At 41.4% G+C, this 18,748-nt stretch overlaps 1 protein-coding gene across 1 annotated transcript in view; it reads left to right on the forward strand.

The window, feature by feature from the left end:
* Window positions 1-18,231, forward strand: part of CTH (cystathionine gamma-lyase) — a 50,840-nt gene extending 32,609 nt beyond the window's left edge. The window contains exons 9-13 of the mRNA XM_045026868.1: window positions 538-690; window positions 954-1,075; window positions 2,935-2,987; window positions 11,785-11,923; window positions 17,212-18,231. Coding sequence (XP_044882803.1) covers window positions 538-690; window positions 954-1,075; window positions 2,935-2,987; window positions 11,785-11,923; window positions 17,212-17,238 — 494 coding nt within the window. The 3' untranslated portion in view covers window positions 17,239-18,231. The remainder of the gene's footprint in view (window positions 1-537; window positions 691-953; window positions 1,076-2,934; window positions 2,988-11,784; window positions 11,924-17,211) is intronic.
* Window positions 18,232-18,748: the final 517 nt, after the last annotated feature.

Genomic DNA, 18,748 nt, shown 5'->3' on the forward strand with positions numbered 1-18,748 from the left:
TCCTTTAGACCCATGACCATAGCACTCAGCGCGCACACGTGATTTTTGTATGATAAATTGGGAATCTTTTGTGTTTTGGCAGCTGCATTTTTTCTGTCTGTATTTTTACGAATTCATTTTTATCCATTGAATAAAGAACACATGAGGCAGGGCAAATACAAAGTAAGTCTAAACAAAGTCATCTGAGGGAGTGCCTTATGTCTGATAAGATTCATCCCTGAGTCTTCAGTGTTTTAGCTCCTGCCTGACTCTCTTATACTTTGGGGGGAGGGGAGGAGGAAATACAAACGTGTATATTTTTCTCTCTCCTTTATCTTGTTTTAAAGTTAGAATATTTTTAGTGTGGTATCAAAGTACTATGTTTGAGTTTCCAGATATAGGGCCAAATTACACCCTGGTATAAACAGGCAAAGTTCCCATAGAAATCAATGGGAATTGCATCTGTTACTTTACAAACTGACACCTGATGTTAAGACCTTTATTCAATAAGGCAGAAGAGGTTTTTTATATATTTGTAATATTTGTGCTATTTTATAGCCCTTGGAGCAGTTCCATCTCCTTTTGACTGTTACCTTTGCAATCGGGGTTTAAAGACGCTGCAGATCCGGATGAAGCAGCATTTCTACAATGCACTGGCTGCTGCTCAGTACCTTGAATCAAATCCCCGGGTAGAAAAAGTCATTTATCCTGGTAAGTTGCAGGATTTCTGAAGAGAAGATATTTTGGTTCTGGCTCTGTTTGGTATAGGATGCTGCATTCCTAGGTGTTGCTGATACATCCATTGAATTTGATTTGTAAATTTTACTCCGGCATAGGCATTTATCTTGCAGTTGATTCTATGCTGCTTAACACTTGAAGATTGCTTTTTATGTGCCTTAGTGTGGCTTGCTCTTCTCTGACGCATTTTTAACAGACTGTATAAGCTGTTTTATTCAAAATGTGACTAATTTCAGGACTGACCTCGCATCCGCAGCATGAGCTAATGAAGCGTCAGTCCACTGGCTGTCCTGGGATGGTCACCTTTTATATTAAAGGAAATCTTGAACATGCTGAAATCTTTCTCAAGAATTTAAAGGTAATTTCCCTTCAAATGAATGTAAAACTAATTCTGTAAGAGAACCTGATTGTGACTCAGTTAGGTTCTGAGTGAAAGAGGAAGTGATTATCTTCAAAGCAAGGACTGTCTTTCTATGTGTTTGGGAAGCTTCTAATCTATTTGAGTAGTACCACAATCTAAATAATGGATAATTATGAGATGGGACAGTAATGAGAAGGAAGAAAAGGAAGTATCAGCCCATGTGAAGTGTTTACAATCATAGCTGGGGCTTATATAGCTAGTTTAAACCATGTGTTCCTACTAAAAGTATTTGCATATCTTCCGACAACTGTTAATGCAATTTGAAAGCAGAACTGTTTCTGATGTAACACTGCTAGAACATTTTAAAATACTTGACAATAGAAAATGCCTTTTGAGACTTCTTCATGATCCATGTTCCAAAAGGAAGTGCTGCCTCTTTCTGGCAGATCACCTGACAGGTGTTCTCGTAACATGAGCTTTAAAGCATTGTTTAGCTCCCTTTTTCTTAAACATCATCATTTAACTTGTTCATGGCTATTGTTCTCTGGACACATTTTGGTAAATTTTTTAAAACAGAACCAATTAGTATCTATATTGACAGTCAAATTAAGGATTTCTCTTCCTCCCATACCGTCCCACCACCACTAGCCCTCACTCCCCAAATAAAATCACAACTGAAATTTCACATAATCAAATAACATCCCACAAACAAAAGTTTGAGTACAAAAATGAGTCTTTCATCCTGTTCTGGAAGGTCAGCCATCTCTGCTTCTGTTTGTTTAATAGGGAGAAGCAAATTCCAGAATCCAGGATTCACCTCCCTCTAAGTGTTTTCACCTCCAGCCCCTCAGTGTCCTGGCTAATCAGTTGTTGGGCTGATGCTTAAGCAAAGAAGTGTTTTCTAAAATAGATTGTCTGGGTATACAAGGAGTGGATTACTCCTGAATGCAGAAGAGGCAAGAGGAACAATAGCAGGCATACTGATCCTGACAGCAGCTGCTGCATCCTCAGCAGACACACATCTAGTGTATATTTCTGAATGCAACAGAGTGTGTAGAGAGCATTTTGTCATCTAGTGCAAGAACATATCTATGATTAAAGATCAGTGATTAGCGAAGACCTTTAATGGGTGGTGGGCATTCCTCAAAGGATCAGCAATTGAATTCTGTTAAGTATCCAGCAGTTTGGCTTCTCTTCCAAATTTCTGGGTTTGCAAAATCATGAGTCATCTTGAGAGAAAAGAATCTCATGACCTTTCTGCTTCTAGTAAGGCTGCAAACACAAGTAAAATACCTCTGAAACAGTGTTCCATCAGTTCTGCCCTGGATTGGACCCAGAAAGTGTAGTGGGGCGTGAAACCTGAAGAATTAATAGTTAGGACAGGAGAGGGATGTGGTAAAGAGAGAGGAGGGAGGAATTTCAATTTAAAGTTTTTTTTTTAAGTTCTGTTCTTTCTTTATTTATTTTTCAAAGAGATTCACCCCATCCCCACTCTGACTATACTCAAAGCTCAGAGGTGCAGCCTTGTTAGCCCTGACAAAAATTTCTCCCTTGATTTGCTTACTTTCTCTTTCTTCTCCTCTTTAGGCAAGTTAAGCCTGATGTTTTCAGACCCAGTAACATTTTGCTAGTAACCTACATACCAATTGTTTTTTCTTACTGCATCCAATATTTTTTCCATGGTATGAAAGTTTTTTGTGGTTTTCTAGTTCAGCAAATTCCACTTCAAATTAAGTAAATTATAAAACGTAATTGCTTTTTCCTCTACAACGTAGCTGTTTTAAATCCTCTTGCCTTGTTTCAAATAAACAAACAAGCAGTTTTTCCAAAGTGAACTTTTGTATTTCCTGCTATAGCTTTTCGCACTGGCTGAGAGTCTGGGAGGATATGAAAGCCTAGCAGAACATCCGTAAGTCAGTCTTCCAGTAGAGATTTAAGATGAAACAATCCTTAAATTGCACTTTCTGTGGAAGAAAAGCTTCCGTTGGATTTTGTGGTCATCTTGAAACTGTGTAGTGTTTAAAATTTGAATGTTTCACTTTGGGGCCAACCACCGTAGAGCTAATTTTTATATCATGTGAGCATTTTATGGCTGGTCAAGAAATGAGCAGTGATGTGATCATATTTTAGAAATTTAAACAATGGAAGACTCTTGCTTTCAATGGTACAGTATGGTGTCACCAAGACCTTCCCATGACTTCTTTACCTCCTCTCCAGTCCCATAAAATGCCAGGTAAAAGGATCACAATAGCAGAAAGTAGCCCTAAAAGCCATGGTTCTGGCTGATGGAGAATTCCCTTATTTTAGGCATTGTGGAAGATGGCCATAAGGCTGCTTTCTAAGCAGTGGTGCAAGTAGAAATCATTTCTTGCCGGTACTGCACTCATAAGAGGGATGCAAGCGGGGGGAACGTGACCTCCCCACATGGCCCTCCATGTGTTACACAAATACAGTTGTAAAATGATACTTTAGGCCCCCAGGTACTTCCAGGTGTCATTGAGGATCCAGCAGCACCCCGAATTGAAAACTTTTTAAATGAAAGGAGGATAGGAAGGATAATCACCCCATTTTCCTTTAACACATAAGTGCCTCCCTTATGTCCAAACTAAGCTTCTGCCAGCTTGCCTTTATCTAAGTATTGCTCTCCGCCAGGCACTAAGAAAGCAAAGATGCTCCACCATCTGGGTTTGATGGAAAAGAGGCATAGAATAGTCTATGCTATGTGCATCTTGATAGACCTACAGCCCACATTGTTTGTTTTATTATTTTCCTCAGCATGACATACAGGAGGGGCAATCAAAATCAGCCTGGCAGAATATGCATGAGAAATCTCTCTGGACAGATAAGCAGTTGATCAAAATCACATTCTCTGATCTCTTGGGGCCAAATCCTGTTCCACTGAAATCAAAAGGAGTTTTGCTATTGACTTCAAGGGGAACAAGCTTTGACATCTGGAGAGGAAGGAACAAAACCACTCAAGCAAGAGCTATGTTGCTTATACCACAGGTATCAAAGGCTGCTGACTCATGTGAGAAAGTCAGCAGACAGCTGATCTTTGTCCATTGCAAGGCAAGAGAGAAATCAGCAATCAGAGGCTAGAACAGTCTCTGTACCATATCCAACTCATAAGTCCATCTGCAAAGGATCAAGGAATATGAAGGCTCCAGATTACCTTGAAGTCCTCAGTCCCTTGGTTAGAACGCTCCCATTAGTATATGTTCATTGTCCAGAGGCTGGAGCAGGAAAGCAGCAAAATGGAGATGTTTCCAGGGCCTTTTAGCTTCTGCCAAGTGAAGGGAAATCTATTCTCACGGTGAAAGATGGTATTTGGAGTCACATGGGCAAGTTACATGTCCATCACCCCCACCCATATTGTAGTTAATGGACGTTTCCTGTGAACATTCTAAGTGTAGACGGGCATTTTCCAGGGTCTATTGTGAGCTAAGTCTTCCTTAATGAGCCGTTCAACTTGACTTGTCCCTTCATGTGCTGGCTAAATAACTTGTGGGCATTACCACAAGAGCAAACATGTAGTAACCAGAGCTAATCTTCATAACTTCAGATACCAAGATGAATATACATGCATAGAAATAGCCTAATCGTAAGTACCAGCTATTTCATGTACATGACTACAAGAAATTCTGAAGACCCTCTGTGCCAGCACCATGCCCCACTGGAGTTTTGTTCTGTTATGTAACAACAGAGATGGAGCCAGTAATATGACCGTTTAGCCTAAAAAGGCAAGGTTAATTTTCAGCTGTTCAGCTGTGAATGAGCCTTTGAGCCTAGTCAGTGACAGCATACTGCCACACATTCAGGTTAATGGGCTTCAGTGTTCCTTTGCAGTTACCAGATTTATGGACATTAAAAAGTTATGTGATGAGGTGGTTTAAAGCATAACACAGGTTTTTAGGTTTGCAAATCTGTGAACCTCTGCCTCTTTGGGACTTTATTTATTTATTGCTGGTCATATCCTCCCACATTATCCTTGCCACCCTTTGCTCATGAGGTTATGTATGTGTCTTATAGCACTCTTCTGAACACCAGTTGGAAGGATTTTTTTTTCCCAGTAAGTGTGGACTGATTCTTTTTTCTTAGAAGGCATGTAACTTTTTGTTAGGTACATGCTGATTAACAAAACAATTGGGGCTGTTAATTTTCTATGGAATTTGAAGAAAGTTTAAGTTCAACTATATTTTCCAGTGCAGTGCTGAAATGGGTGTTTTGTATGTACGAACATCAACATGCTTAACTCTTCACTTCCCCCCAGATATGTAGTATTCGGTCTGTTTATAGGGGATTTGGGTGAGGAACCATTTCACCATATGTATGATTTAATAAAAAACAAATTTTAAATAGAATGTATCCTAAACTGCATTAGGCTCTTGTACCCAAATGTATTTCAAATTGGGGTGATTCAACTTCATTCATAGGAACGGACTCCTGAAACTCTTGCCACAAAAATGGTCCATAGTTATGCAAGTAATCCCATTGTCTTCAATGGGACTGATCAAATGATTAAGGGTTTACAGGATTAGGTTCCAAGTTTTGTAAATTGTTCCGAATGAAAGTGACAGTGCCAGAGCTGTCAGATCAGAAGGTGCTTCCTTCAAATAAAGGTGGGCAGATGTGTGATAAGTCTTAGCACTATTGCTAAGATGAAGAACATAGTTTCAGCAAAGTTCTTAGTAGATTCCTGAGGTAGCTGGTTTAAAGCTGTCAATGTCCAGTATTATAATCTTCACTTATAGTTCTCTCACCCACAAAGCCTGAACATGAGGCCCTTGTGGGTTTTTTTAAATTTTGTTGTTCCAGTTAACAAAATGCATGTTAGACTAATTTGTCTGCAAAAAAGAATTGTATGTTCAATTATACTGGGACACCACCACTGATTCCTGTCAGGCTGCAGAACTGGGCTGACATCAGAATCCAAACATCCTCTGGTCAGTGCATGCAGAGGCATTCCTCTAATGATTTGGACTTAATATGATACAGTATGAATGTCATAGATAATTCAGACTAATGGAGAGAAAAAGAACCAAAACCACTTATTTAAATACCTTCCATCCCCCCTCCTGAGGACTCCTGACCAACATAAAACAGCACGACTTATGCTACAAAGGCTTTGTTTAAGTTTGTTAGCACATGGATTGTGCTGTTAAAGCCCTAGGAATGAATACCCTCCCTAGCCTGAAAAGGAGCAGAGTGCAGCCGTGCACCCTGCCACCGCAACCTACTAGAAATCTCTTGCAGGTACAGGGTACCGCCCTACTTGCACTCCTGCTTCTAAGCATCTCCTCCTAAGTCCTGGTGTAGGTGGTGGGGTGCGGCACGGAGCAGCAGGGGAGTGGCACAGTTCAGAGCAAGCTTTATGTCTGTCCCCTTTTCCGGACTCTTTAGCGCACCCCCTCCGTATCTTAGGTCTCAAGTCTTTAGCCTCCTTATGGTAGAATTCCCTGATTCTTCCACATTCAGCCTGTGTGCTAGGCTACAGTGCCCTGGATACCAAACATGACTGATCAGTATATCCAACTGGGTTTTGGCTACCTGCTGTTCTTCCCTTCATGAGATGGGATCAGTGGTGAATATAATGACCCCACACAGCCTTCCTAAAACAAAGTATTATTTAATCTTAACAGTAGGAATGCAGCATAGGATATGAGAGACTGTTTGTTTGAAAAATTGTCTATGTTCATATCTGTCTTACCTAAAGGTTTAGATAGCCCTGTCTTACCCTGGCCTCTGGAGGCCAGGGGTCAGTTAGCTCACCAACAGTGTCAGATCCCCTCAAAGGAGTATCTATGCGTGTAAACCCTTTTGAGATTGCTTGATCCCTTCCCTCTCCAAGGGGCTGAGTCCCTCCTGGGTGGAGCTGGTCTGGCAGGCCCAGCAAGCAGGGGCTGAGCCAGGACTTTAAAGCAAATTGCTCTGCATTGTCTTGATAGTTACATCTTTCTGCAGATAACCACACCTCCCCTTTCTGGATACATTTCCTGACAAAACCATGATTCACAATATCTGCATACAGCAGATAACACAATTAGTTCAAAATACCACATTCATGAACTATTACAGGCAGCTCTAAATCCACCACAAGGCTTAATGAGCTGCAGTGCACAGCAGCGAGGAGATTCTGGGTGGCGCTGTGACCCCCCCCAAAGCAGCCCTGGAAAGCTGGTGTAACTTACACAGGCCTCAAGGGCTTCGGAGGGCACAAAGAATCCCCGGTGTCTCTTCTAGGGGAACTGGGCTGCAAGTTCTGTGCTGTGCCTCTTAGAATCTCACTCAGGGCCTATTTAATCTTTGCCTCTCTTATCCTTAACTATACAAACTAGCAGGATTAGTAAAATGTGAGTGAAGCAAAAGCAGAAAATTCCTCCCTCAAAAATATTATATTTTATTGTGTCATTGGCTTAAGGTGAGGTTATGTTAGTAGCATTTAGATCAACTGAAAAACTACCCCCTCAGTCACTGTAAATCAAGGAATATCCTTCAGTTTTTTCCACAGTATATCATTGGCTTTTTTGCAGCACAGTATTGTTCTTTGGCCTACCTTCTTCAAAGTGGGAGTCTCAGCCACGAATGAAAGTATGGACAATGGATTCACTAAATCCACATGATGTACAGTAAAGCCTCAGGGTTACAGACATTGGGAATGGAAGTTGTCCGTAACTCTGAAATGTTTGTTCAGAATTACAAAGTGTAGTTTGGGCTCTAGCAGCTGACACTCCAGGCTGGGCTCCAGTAGGATCTGAGCTCCCTCCTCTGTGCTAGCAGCTTCCTTGCAAGCAGATTCTATCTCTGGGTCAGACTGAATTGGCAAGCTTGTCCCTATTCTGTCGGGGGGAGGCGGTGGAGAGGGGGGTGGTTTAAAAACAGCACATCCCCCACCTTCTGGGGAGAGGAGAGGGGGTGAAAGCACAGACCCTCACACTGCTCCTGCTCTGTGGTCTTGGGCTGGCAGCGCCAGTATCTTCACTTCCTAACTGTAAGTGGCTGCCCCATGTGTGGGGACAGACAGCCTAGATGTGCCTACCTTTAAGATGCAATACAAGCACAGTACTTGGTTGGGTTTTTTGGGGACAGGCCTCTGCTGCTGCCTGATTGGCTACTTCCAGTTTCACATGGTGTCCAGTTGACTGGTCAGTGCACAACTCTGGTGTTCTTATCTTTAAGGTTCTACTGTACTTATTCAGTTTTGCTAGTGTAAAAAAGTCTATTTTAACTCTGTACACAAGAGGGCATACTTGGCACACAAAACTACATGCACATGTTTTTCCATACAAAGAGGAGTCATTGTGGCATCTTAGAGACTAACATTTATTTGGGCATAAGCTTCCGTGGGCTAAAACCCACTTCATCAGATACATGGAGTGAAAAATATAGTAAGCACTGTATATCTTCCCCCTCTCCTCCCCCCACACAGCGCTTATGCCCAAATAAATGTGTTATGCCACACAGACTCACTCGGCTACCACTCTAAAATAAAGTTTACTGGTTTCAAACACAGGGTTTGTAACATTATTTCATTATATGACACTAGATCATTCTGGGCTTATCTGAAGACTTTGAAGATAAAATGGTTGAATCTTTCAAGACCTGTGCTTCTCTGCTAATGCTGTAGCCACTGCAGCTAGTAGTGAAAATGAATTTAATATTGTCTGTCAGCTTGGGGTGAGGAGAATACAAAGGAAAAATTGGCCATTCTCTGCATGATGTGTATACCATTGTCAGCTTCTGCCCTTGCATATGGGCTGAGTTCCCACTGAAATGAATGGGAGATAAGTCTGTAAATAAGGGTGGTATTGAGTCTAATACCTGTAAAGCTCTTATCAGCTCTTACCTTTCCTATGTGGCCCACTTTTAAATGTCTAGGAATGTTTGTTTAATTCACTTCCCTTCTCAAGTCCTTTTCTGGTTTACATGGGATCAGAGTTGCTCACAATTCTTTATCACTCCTCTTGGTCCATGGCACAAGTTTGTAGGCCTTGGAGTTCCAATCCTGTTTCCTCTTTAAACCTCTTGACAGTTGTGACCAGGATCCCCAGGGAGCCCATTGAGGTTATTCAATTAGAGCAGATAATCCTCAAAACTGGTGGATATTCCACTACCTAGATTTACCAAGCCTGCACAAAACAACTTCTGTAATACCGTACTGGTTACCTGGAAGCTAAAACACAGTTCCCTTATAGCAACCCAGCCTTGGGCTTCTACCCAGACACCCAAGTCAAATATGATGAGGATTATTGAAAATCTTAATCATAAGAAAGTTCTACCAATCTCAAGGATCAGAAGCATTACCTCCCAGGTTAATGAATATTTCAGTTCTTACCCACATACATGCTTACAGCCAATTTTTAGTGGGTTTTTTTTTAAAAAAAGTGTACAGGTCTGTTGCATCTTACGTGCATTTAACATGCACGATTTCAGCTTTACACAGTCAGCAAAAACAAAAAAGGAACAATTTTAATACTGTACCTGTAGTGCGGGTGATTCTGCCCGCCATTACACTCAATGTAACTGACTATATTCGATTTTCGCTTTACGTGCTGACTGCAGAACACAACCCCAGCGTAAGATGCGACAGACCTGAATTGGTTAAAAGATCAGTAGACATACAGACATTAGTAGAGATAGGGAGCACTGTAGTTGCAAAGAGTTCTATTAGAATTAGTTCATAGGTTATAGTCCAATATTCATATCCAGGAGGGACTGGAGATCTCAGCCTTACAACTCAAGCTTCCCCTGCATAATGCATCAAGTGGATCGGAGATAAAAAGGATCAGGACCCAAGGGTTTGTTTTTAACTACAGTTCCAGGCCTTCTCTTGACAGTTCAGAATCCTTAGGCGAACAATAGGTAATTGAGACTCTGAAGTAGACCTATTTCCTAAGCATCACCAGTAATTAGCTACATGGATTAACATAAGACAATTGCCCATTTTCCACCATTTGGGTGGTGATTTGCTATATATTTCAAAGATCAATAAAGTGATCTCACTATATTTACAGTTCATGTAACTGTTAGGCTCTCCTTTTGATCTCTGAATAAATAGATTCCAGCATAGACAGGAACTATTTGGGTACATTAACCTCTAACAAAATAAATAAAAAAACCCACAAAAATACAAACATTATCTACCAATATGGCCCTAAAGGTTGAATTTGGGTCATTATCCTGCAGGATTAAGAATCCTATATAGCAACGTGTCACAACAGTCTTTCCATCCTTGATTTTCCACCTCCTTACTTGTTGTCTTGTTCCTGCCATTCTTTCTTTGCTGGTCATTCTTCTCCCATTCTTATCCATATGTCCAGCCCACCTCAAACATGGGCCTCTCAATGACAGGCTGGAGAGTACAAGTTCATCTTCCTCCCAATTTCTTCCATGCTCACTCTCTCTACCCTCCTCTAGCATTCCAGTCTCCCCAGTATCTCATTTTCTACTACTTGTACCTTTTCTTCTCTGTAAGGCCCACAATTTCCAAATCATAGATCGGGCAGGGACTGACACATGCAGCATATACTTTCTTTCAGTTTGTAACTTAATTGCTGGTCTCAATACTCCTACCATGTTTTTCACTGCCACCCATGAACACTGGTTTCTTATTTTCAGTTCTCCAAATCTCTCTCCAGTGGCACTAAGTATACTTTCCAAGCACGGGCTTCAGGTTTGTCTTATTTTTGGTGGTGCCCAGAACGAGTCCAAGCAGAGCCATCCCATCCATAGGATGGACCAAGGCAGTCGCCCTGGGCCCCACCCTTTGGGGTGCCCCATGCTTCAGGGGAATGTGGGCTTCAGGGTGACCGGGGAGGTTAGCAGGGGGCCTGGTGCCAGCAGCAGCAAGTGACCCCGGCCCCAGCCTGCCCTGCCCCTCTGGCTCCTGGTGTCACTCGCGGGGAGGGGGCGGAAGCCAGAAAGAGGTGGGGTGGAGGCTTGGGGAAAAGGGGTAGGAAGAGGCCGGGCAGAGCAGGGATAGGAAGAGGTGGGGCAAGGGTGGGGACTTGGGGGAAGGACTCTCACTGCTGCCAGCACCAGGCCCCCTGCAAGCCACCCAGGCCACCCTGGACCCTATGGACAGGATGGCTCTGAAGATACAAGCCCAAACCTTGGTGGCGCATGGGCACATGGTCCCATATAACTCACCACCTATGTTTCCAAGTACACAAATTCTCTCTCTGATTCAGCTTCTCACTTGAAACTTGACTCAGTTCTTCTTTTACCTTCCTTACTTGCATAACCTCAGTTTCTTTGAATTTACCTTCAAACCATGGTCTTTAAAACACAGATATCCAGTTCCAGCAGGAAGACTTTTAGATATCCCATGTTTAGACAAACACAATAAAAAGATTGAAGGAAAGTAGGATAGATATTGCTTCCTTTTCCAGATGAAAACTTGGAGCTAGAGTGTCCAAAGTACCCACTGTTTTTCCTTTAGCAGTTATAGTGAGGCAATATTGTACCAGATTCTCAGCTAGTACAAACGAGTGAAGTCAGTAGAGCTATATAGATTTATTCTAGTTGATACCCCATTGACTTAATTGGAGCTATGCTAGTTTTTTTTGGATCTGGGCTTTTGATGTGTAGATTAAGTAGACTGTCACCACTCCTACAGAGCTGGCAGATAATTGTAAAGGCCAGCTAAATTAGTTATTTAATAAAACTCCTAATGGGTCTGCACAGAGACCATTTTTCTTTTTGTTCAGGGCTATTATGACTCACGCCTCAGTTCCTGAAGAGGAGAGAGAGGTTCTTGGGATCAATGATACTTTGATTCGCCTGTCAATTGGTTTGGAGGATGCACAAGATATACTGGAAGATCTGGAGCAAGCTTTGAAAGCAGCAGTAAGTCATCTAATACTTTAGTGCCTCTTGTTTATAAAAATGATTTTCCTTTTGCATTTTACTTTTTTCAAACTAACGGTGTATGGCATTGTTCACCATTTATCTTAAATCAGTGGAATAGATTTACTTTATCAGATAACTAATACAAAAGTTCATTATTACAAACCTATCATCTTTCTTATTTAATATTTTTAATCTGACTGCATTTTGGGTTTTTGAATTTCCATGATTAGTATCCTGTTTACATATTACAACATTCTGTTCAAAAAAAGGGATAGATATAGATTTCTAATGTGCATGATTCTTAGAAGCTGGCAGTAATAGTAATGACTTGATTGGTAATGCTTAGGCATAGAAGTGATTAACAAGTTTATGCACTTCTAATAAGGACAATGGCTGCTCCCTGCAAAGTATTCAAATGCAGGAAAGAATTGGCTGGTAACTTTTTGTTTAAGCTAGTGAATTTATTCTTAACTTTTGAAAATTAAAATCTATGAAAAGTTCAAACCTTACATTCCCCCAGAGGTCTCTTAAAGAAATTAAAATTGTTTTGTGATATCATGCTATTTGCATTCCTTCAGCATAGGTCCCCTAAAACACATAGAAGGAAAAAAAGGCAACAGCAATTGATAATTATTTGCTTCTTCTATGAATTTGCATGACATTGTACTCTCCATTGCATGGTTGGCATGGTGAATGACACCTGCTCTCAACAAATATAGTGTTCTCTGCAAGCTCTCCCAATAGAATGGACCAGGCATAACTGCCTAATCTAAAGCAGAGATACTTATCTTTAGTTGGAGCACCAATCTGGACGTGCATAATTAAAAAAATTGCAGCATGAAGTCCTAATATTACATTTTAGTGTTCTCATCATGGTACTGAGGTGGAACTCAGCTGGTCTGTTTTGTTACACATTGCTACAACACAAGAAATGCACAGCTATGTTAGGAGAGTAAAGGTGTCAGGGCATGCCATCCTATCTTATGAAGTAGCAAATCATAGAAATGAGGGGCTGGAAGGGACCTCAGAAGGTCTCCTAGTCCAGCTCCCTGTGCTGAGGTGAGATGAAGTATGTTTGTCTAGTCCAGTGTTTATCAAACTTTGTGCTGGTGACCCCATTTAGACTAGAAAAATCATGACCCCCCCCTTACTAGAAAAAATTGTGACCCCCTACCTTCAGCCCTGCTTGGGGCTCTAGGCTTCAGCCCTGGTGACCCCATCAAAACAGTCACGAACCACAGTTTGAGAACCTCTGTGGTAATCTATTCATAAAAACCTCCACTGATCAGGGTACCACAACCTCCCTTGGAAGCCTGTTCCAGTGCTTGATTATCCTGTACTTAGTTTTTCCCCTAATAGGTAACTTAAATCTCCCTTGATGCAGATTAAACAAATTACTATTTGTCCTACTTTCAGTAAACATGGAAAACAATTTACCACCATCCTCTTTAAGATCCCTTATATTTAATGTCTTATCAGGTCTCCCTCAATCTTCTCAAGACTAAACAGCTCCAGCTTAACCTTTCCTCATAGGTCAGGTTTTCTAAACCTTGTAATGGTTTTTTGTTGCTGTCCTCTGGACTCTTAGTTTGTCCACATCTCTTTCTTAATGTATAGCATCCAAAACTACATGCTACTCTGGCTGAGACCTCTCCGGTGTAGAATAGAGGGGGACAGTTCCATCTTGTGTCTTACATACAGTACTTCCTGTTAATACACCTCAGAATGACATTAGTTTTTTTGTTTTTGCAACTGAATCACATTGCTGAATCACATAGCTCCCAGATCTTTTTCTGCACTACTACTACTGCCTAGACAGTTATTCCCTATTTTGTAGTTATGCATTTGATTTTTCCTTCCTAAGCATAGTGATTTGCACTTGCCTTTATTGAATTTCTTCTTGGACAACTAGTATGAAATGAACAATTTGTCAAGCTGGTCTTGAATTCTAATCCTGTCCACCAAAGTGGTTGCAATCCTTCCCAGCTTGGTGTCACCTGGGAAATTGTAAGAATGCTCTCCACTCTATTATCCAAGTCATTAAATGAAAATGTTGACTAGTACCGGACCCAGAACTGACCCCTGCAGTACCCCAGAGAACCATTGGTAGCTACTCTTTGAGTATGGTCTTCCAACCAGTTAATAGTAATTTAATCTAAACCACATTCCCTAGTTTCTTTATGTGGGACTCTGTCAAAAACCTTACTAAATATCAAGATGTCACACCTACTGCTTCCCTCCTATCCATTAGGCCAGCAACCCTGTCAATGAGGTTGGTTTGGCATGTTTTGTTTTTGACAGGTTATGCTGGCTATTACTTAAACCCTGTTATCCTCTAGATGCTTACAAATTGATTGATTAATTTGTTCAAACATCTTTCCAGATTTCAAAATTATGGTGAGTGTTCTCTAATTGCATTGATCATCTTTGTTCTTTTTAAAAAGATAAGTACAATATTTGCCCTTTTCACAGGGCCAGTACACCCCATTCCCCTGGAGGTGGGGCAGGGGCAGGGTAGGCCCAGGGTTAGAGCTAATAGGACTCCCTGGATTGCTGGGAAGCTTGGCCCAATGGCCAGAGTCAGTAAGACTCCCTTAGGCTGCAGGGATGCATGGCCTAATGGCCAAAGTCAGTAGGGTTCTCCTTGGCTGTGGGGAAGCGCAGCCTAATGGCCAGTCAGTGGGAGGTGCTTTGATGGGCCACCCCCCAAAGGGGGCAGCTAGATAGGGGGACCCAAGCCCTCCCTGCTCCACCTGGTCCCAGCTCAGGGCCCTGGTAGTGGTCAATGGGTTCACCACTAAGTCAGCAGGGAATCCTCCCGCAACATGCTGACTGCTGCTGGGACACTGGCTAGTCCCTCCCTGGGCTGCTTCCTACCATGACTTTTGAAGTTGAGGTCACGGTGTCTCGGGAGTCTCTGGGCTCCTCAAGTGGCAACTGCAATCTCCCTGGGGCATCAGCAAGTACCTGGGTCCCTGCCTGGAACTCAGCATCTCCTGCGATCTGGAATTCTGGCTGCTCCTTGGCTGATGCCAGCAAGATGCATCCTTCCTCCTTGGTAGCCAGCCAAGACTGAGCTAGGCTGCCCCTTTTATACTGTAGCAGCAGCAGTTGGAGAATGCCCAGTAGGGTCAGGGAGGTGTGGCTTTTGCTGCTAAGAACACTGTTTTAACCCCTTCCTCTCCAGTGTGGGGCTAGTACACTCCATCACAGCCCTCCTCTGGGACCTCACCCATCATCCATGAGTTCTCAAAGATAATTGCTAATGATTCTGAGATTGCTTCAGTATCCTAGAGTGAATTTCATCAGGCTCTGACTATCTGAATACATATAGAATATTTAGATAACCAGTTCTTGCCTTATTTTGGTTTGTGTTCCTTCCCCTGCATTGCTAATTTTTGTTAAGCATCTTTTTAGTGAAGACTGAAGCAAATAGGCATTATACACCTTTGCCTTCTTTGTGTCATCCATTATTATCTCCCCTTCCCCATAGACTTTTCCTTTTGTCTCTTGTTTTAATAATACATTAGGAACCTCTTATTGGCTTTTATGTCTCATTAGGTGCAGTTCATTTTGTGCTTTATACTTCTGGATTTTGTCCCTACATGCTTCTGCTATTCTTTGTATTCATCTTTAGCAACATAGTTTTTGATTTTCAGATAATTGAAGTGCTCCTGATGCAGCCACATTGGTCTCTTGCTATTCTTCCGATCTTTCCTTTGTCTTGGGATAGTTTGCGGTGAATTTAAGTTGGTCTCCTTGAGAAACTGCCAGTTCTCCTGAACTCCTTTTTCCCTTAGACCCCCCCGCCCCCGGAACTTCCCTACGAATTCTCAGTTTGTCTGCTTTTCAAAAAGCAATTTTACTTGATTCTGCTGCTCTCACCCCTTCCTTTCCTTAGGAATCATGAAATCTATGATTTCATGATCACTTTCACCCAAATTCCATTCCATCTTCAGTTTCACAACCAATTGCTCTGTTAGTCAGAAGCCAGTCTTATCTGACTACCACTCATTACTTCCTCCACTGTCTGAAATAAGAAGTTGTCCCCAACACACTCCAAGAACATATTGGAATTTTGCATTTTACTGTACTACTTTTCCAAAAGATGTCTGGTCCTGTGTTAGAACCAGTTCTTGTGTTTTGTTTTTTTAAATGTAGAAATGCCTCCTTCACCTCCTCTTCCTGATTTGGTGGTCCATAGTAGACCCCCTACCATGATATTGTCCTTCCACGCCTACCCCTCCCTTTATCTTTACGCAGAGGCTTTCAACTGGTCTGCCTCTTACCTCCTTCTGAACCTCAGAACATTCATATACACCTCTACCCAGATATAACATGACCCAATATAACACAAATTCAGATACAACGTGGTAAAACAGTGCTCCGAGGGGCTCCAGTGGATCAAAGCAAGTTCAATATAACGTGGTTTCACCTATAACGTGCTAAGATTTTTTGGCTCCCAAGGACAGCGTTATATTGAGGTAGAGATATATTCTGGAGGATGCCTGTCTCCTCCTGTCTGTTGTGGGCAAAGGAATGGAGGGTGACAGAAGTGCTCTTAATTAACTCAGACCCACATTCAGCAAATCATTGAAACCTGTCACAGGGTGGCTGGCCCCTTTAAGGGGAGATGGGCCAGTCCCACTGCACCATAATTAATTAGCTGCTTCTCAGCCTGAGGGAGTAACTGTGGGGAATCAGGTGATAGTTTAATGGACAACTGGGACTTGTAAAAAGGCTGAGTGTAGTCAATCTAGGATGTAGAGCCACAGGGAGGTACTTGTGGAAGACCTTGAGCCTGGTCTTTGGAGCAGGCCAATGGAGAAGTTTAAGTTACTTGCCTCACCTAATACAAGTCACTGGCAAAACAAGGACTAGACCCATGTACTGTCGTACATCCCTGCGCCACAGCACCAGGCTATTGGCGTAGTAAAAAGGAGCATAAAAAAATACAAGAAACTTGGGGTAGAGAGAGGATCACTTTTCCATGTGTGCAACATAAGGTTTGCTAGTAAGACAGATATAACATAGCTTGAATTACTGCACTATGCAACTGAAACTATTCTCTATAAAATGTTTGGGGATTTGAGAAATTAGCCAAAAATTGAAGTTCTGAGCACTTTTGCAACAGTCAAGTAGTCAAACTTATCTACAGAGGCCTTCTAGGAGCAAGACTATATCTATTGCTAATGTAGAGCTGTTTATTTTAGCAAGAAACTGGCCATACAATACTAGAGAACACCACAATATAATTATATCATGCTTGTCTTCTGTTACTGCAGGTCCCAGAGCATATGGTTCGCAACTAGGAATCCAAGACCTGAAATCGGAAGCCTACACAGTGAAGGCACCCAGAGAAGATTAAATTAAAAGCCAAACCAATGATAAGTTTCTTCAGATTTTCCTTTAAAAGTGAAAGGGGGGAACCTAAACTTATATTCAAAGTTTAGCTACCCAAGCAGTCTTTTTTTTTTTTTAAAGCTTTGCTCTCCAGTGACTCAACGTGGGTCAAACTTATGCACAAAACTTGTGCTTTCAGATGTGTCATCCTCTTGTTCCTCCTGCTCTTATGACTTGAAATGTCACTCTCCTTTCTGAGAAAAGCTTGTTGATCTGAGATCAGCTGTGATGTACATGCAACAGTATTATATCCGGATCTCAAATATTAAAAATTGGGGGGTTTTATGCTGTCCAGTGGTGAGTGCATACCGCAGTTATGTTGGTACAGGCTGTTTCTTTCATCATACTGCAGAATTTTTTTTTTAAGTCACATTTTATTTCTAACTGAAGATATATTTTGAATGGTGTAGGATCAAATTCAGACTTTTTGAATGAGAATATCAAATCTGGTTTGATTTTGTGCAACACTGAAAATTTAAGTCAACTGATACTGTACTGTAATTTTCTGAAGATTTGACAGTAAAATAAGCAGGATTTAGTCTGAATTTTTTAAATGTAATGTGTTATACATGAGAACAATTTCAGTCTTAACTTCTGTCTTACCAAGATAGAATTTGTTTCTGTATGTTTGAATTTCTAAAGTGGATAATTTAATGAAAGGGGAAATTAAATGGGGCATTTGTCAGACAGACTACAATGATAGTTTTGAAAACATTAAAGTTTTCACAAAGCAAATAAAATCTAGAGTTGGTTTTTCTTTAAAAAACTAAGTCTAATATTACACCACATACTAGTTCTCTGGCCTTTTAAAACCCACTATTTTTTAATCTAACATTAAATTGTTTAGAATGTTCTGTATGAATTGTAAGTGGAACATTAGTGAATAAAATGAATGGGACAAAGCTGGCATTCTTTGCTCGGTGCAGCCTCTTTATAGAGGCAAGGTCTTAATATTTTACTATGGTGTCATTTTTAATATTATTGAAATCTCACACCTGAGTCCTCACTATGGTGTGACAAGATGTTGGAAGTTAAGATGGAGAAGGGTTTATTCTGATGCATTCCCACATTGTGGGTAGATTTCATTGACATTAACCTTTTAGAAGGTAGCTAGAAACTTTTCAGATAAATGCTTACAGTTAGCAGAAAGCAGCAAAACTAGTTTAAGAAAAAGGTTTTGAAATTGTCAAGTCTGTTTACTGGCATCCTTTCTTATGCAGTATCCTGCTAAATAATCCACTGAAGTGGCCTATAGTATCTCAAAAGGTCAAGAAAATACAAACATGGGTGGGTTATTACAGAATTCCCTTGGAAGTGCTTTTGCAGGTGGGGTGGGGAAGAAAGTGTTCTCTGGTGCTTGGGGAGTGATGAAAGGGTGGGTGGGTGAGGGGGAATACTTCACACACACGCCTAATGAGA

Source organism: Mauremys mutica, chromosome 8 (genome assembly GCF_020497125.1).
Source record: "Mauremys mutica isolate MM-2020 ecotype Southern chromosome 8, ASM2049712v1, whole genome shotgun sequence".
In the NCBI taxonomy this organism is placed as follows: Eukaryota; Metazoa; Chordata; order Testudines; family Geoemydidae; genus Mauremys; species Mauremys mutica.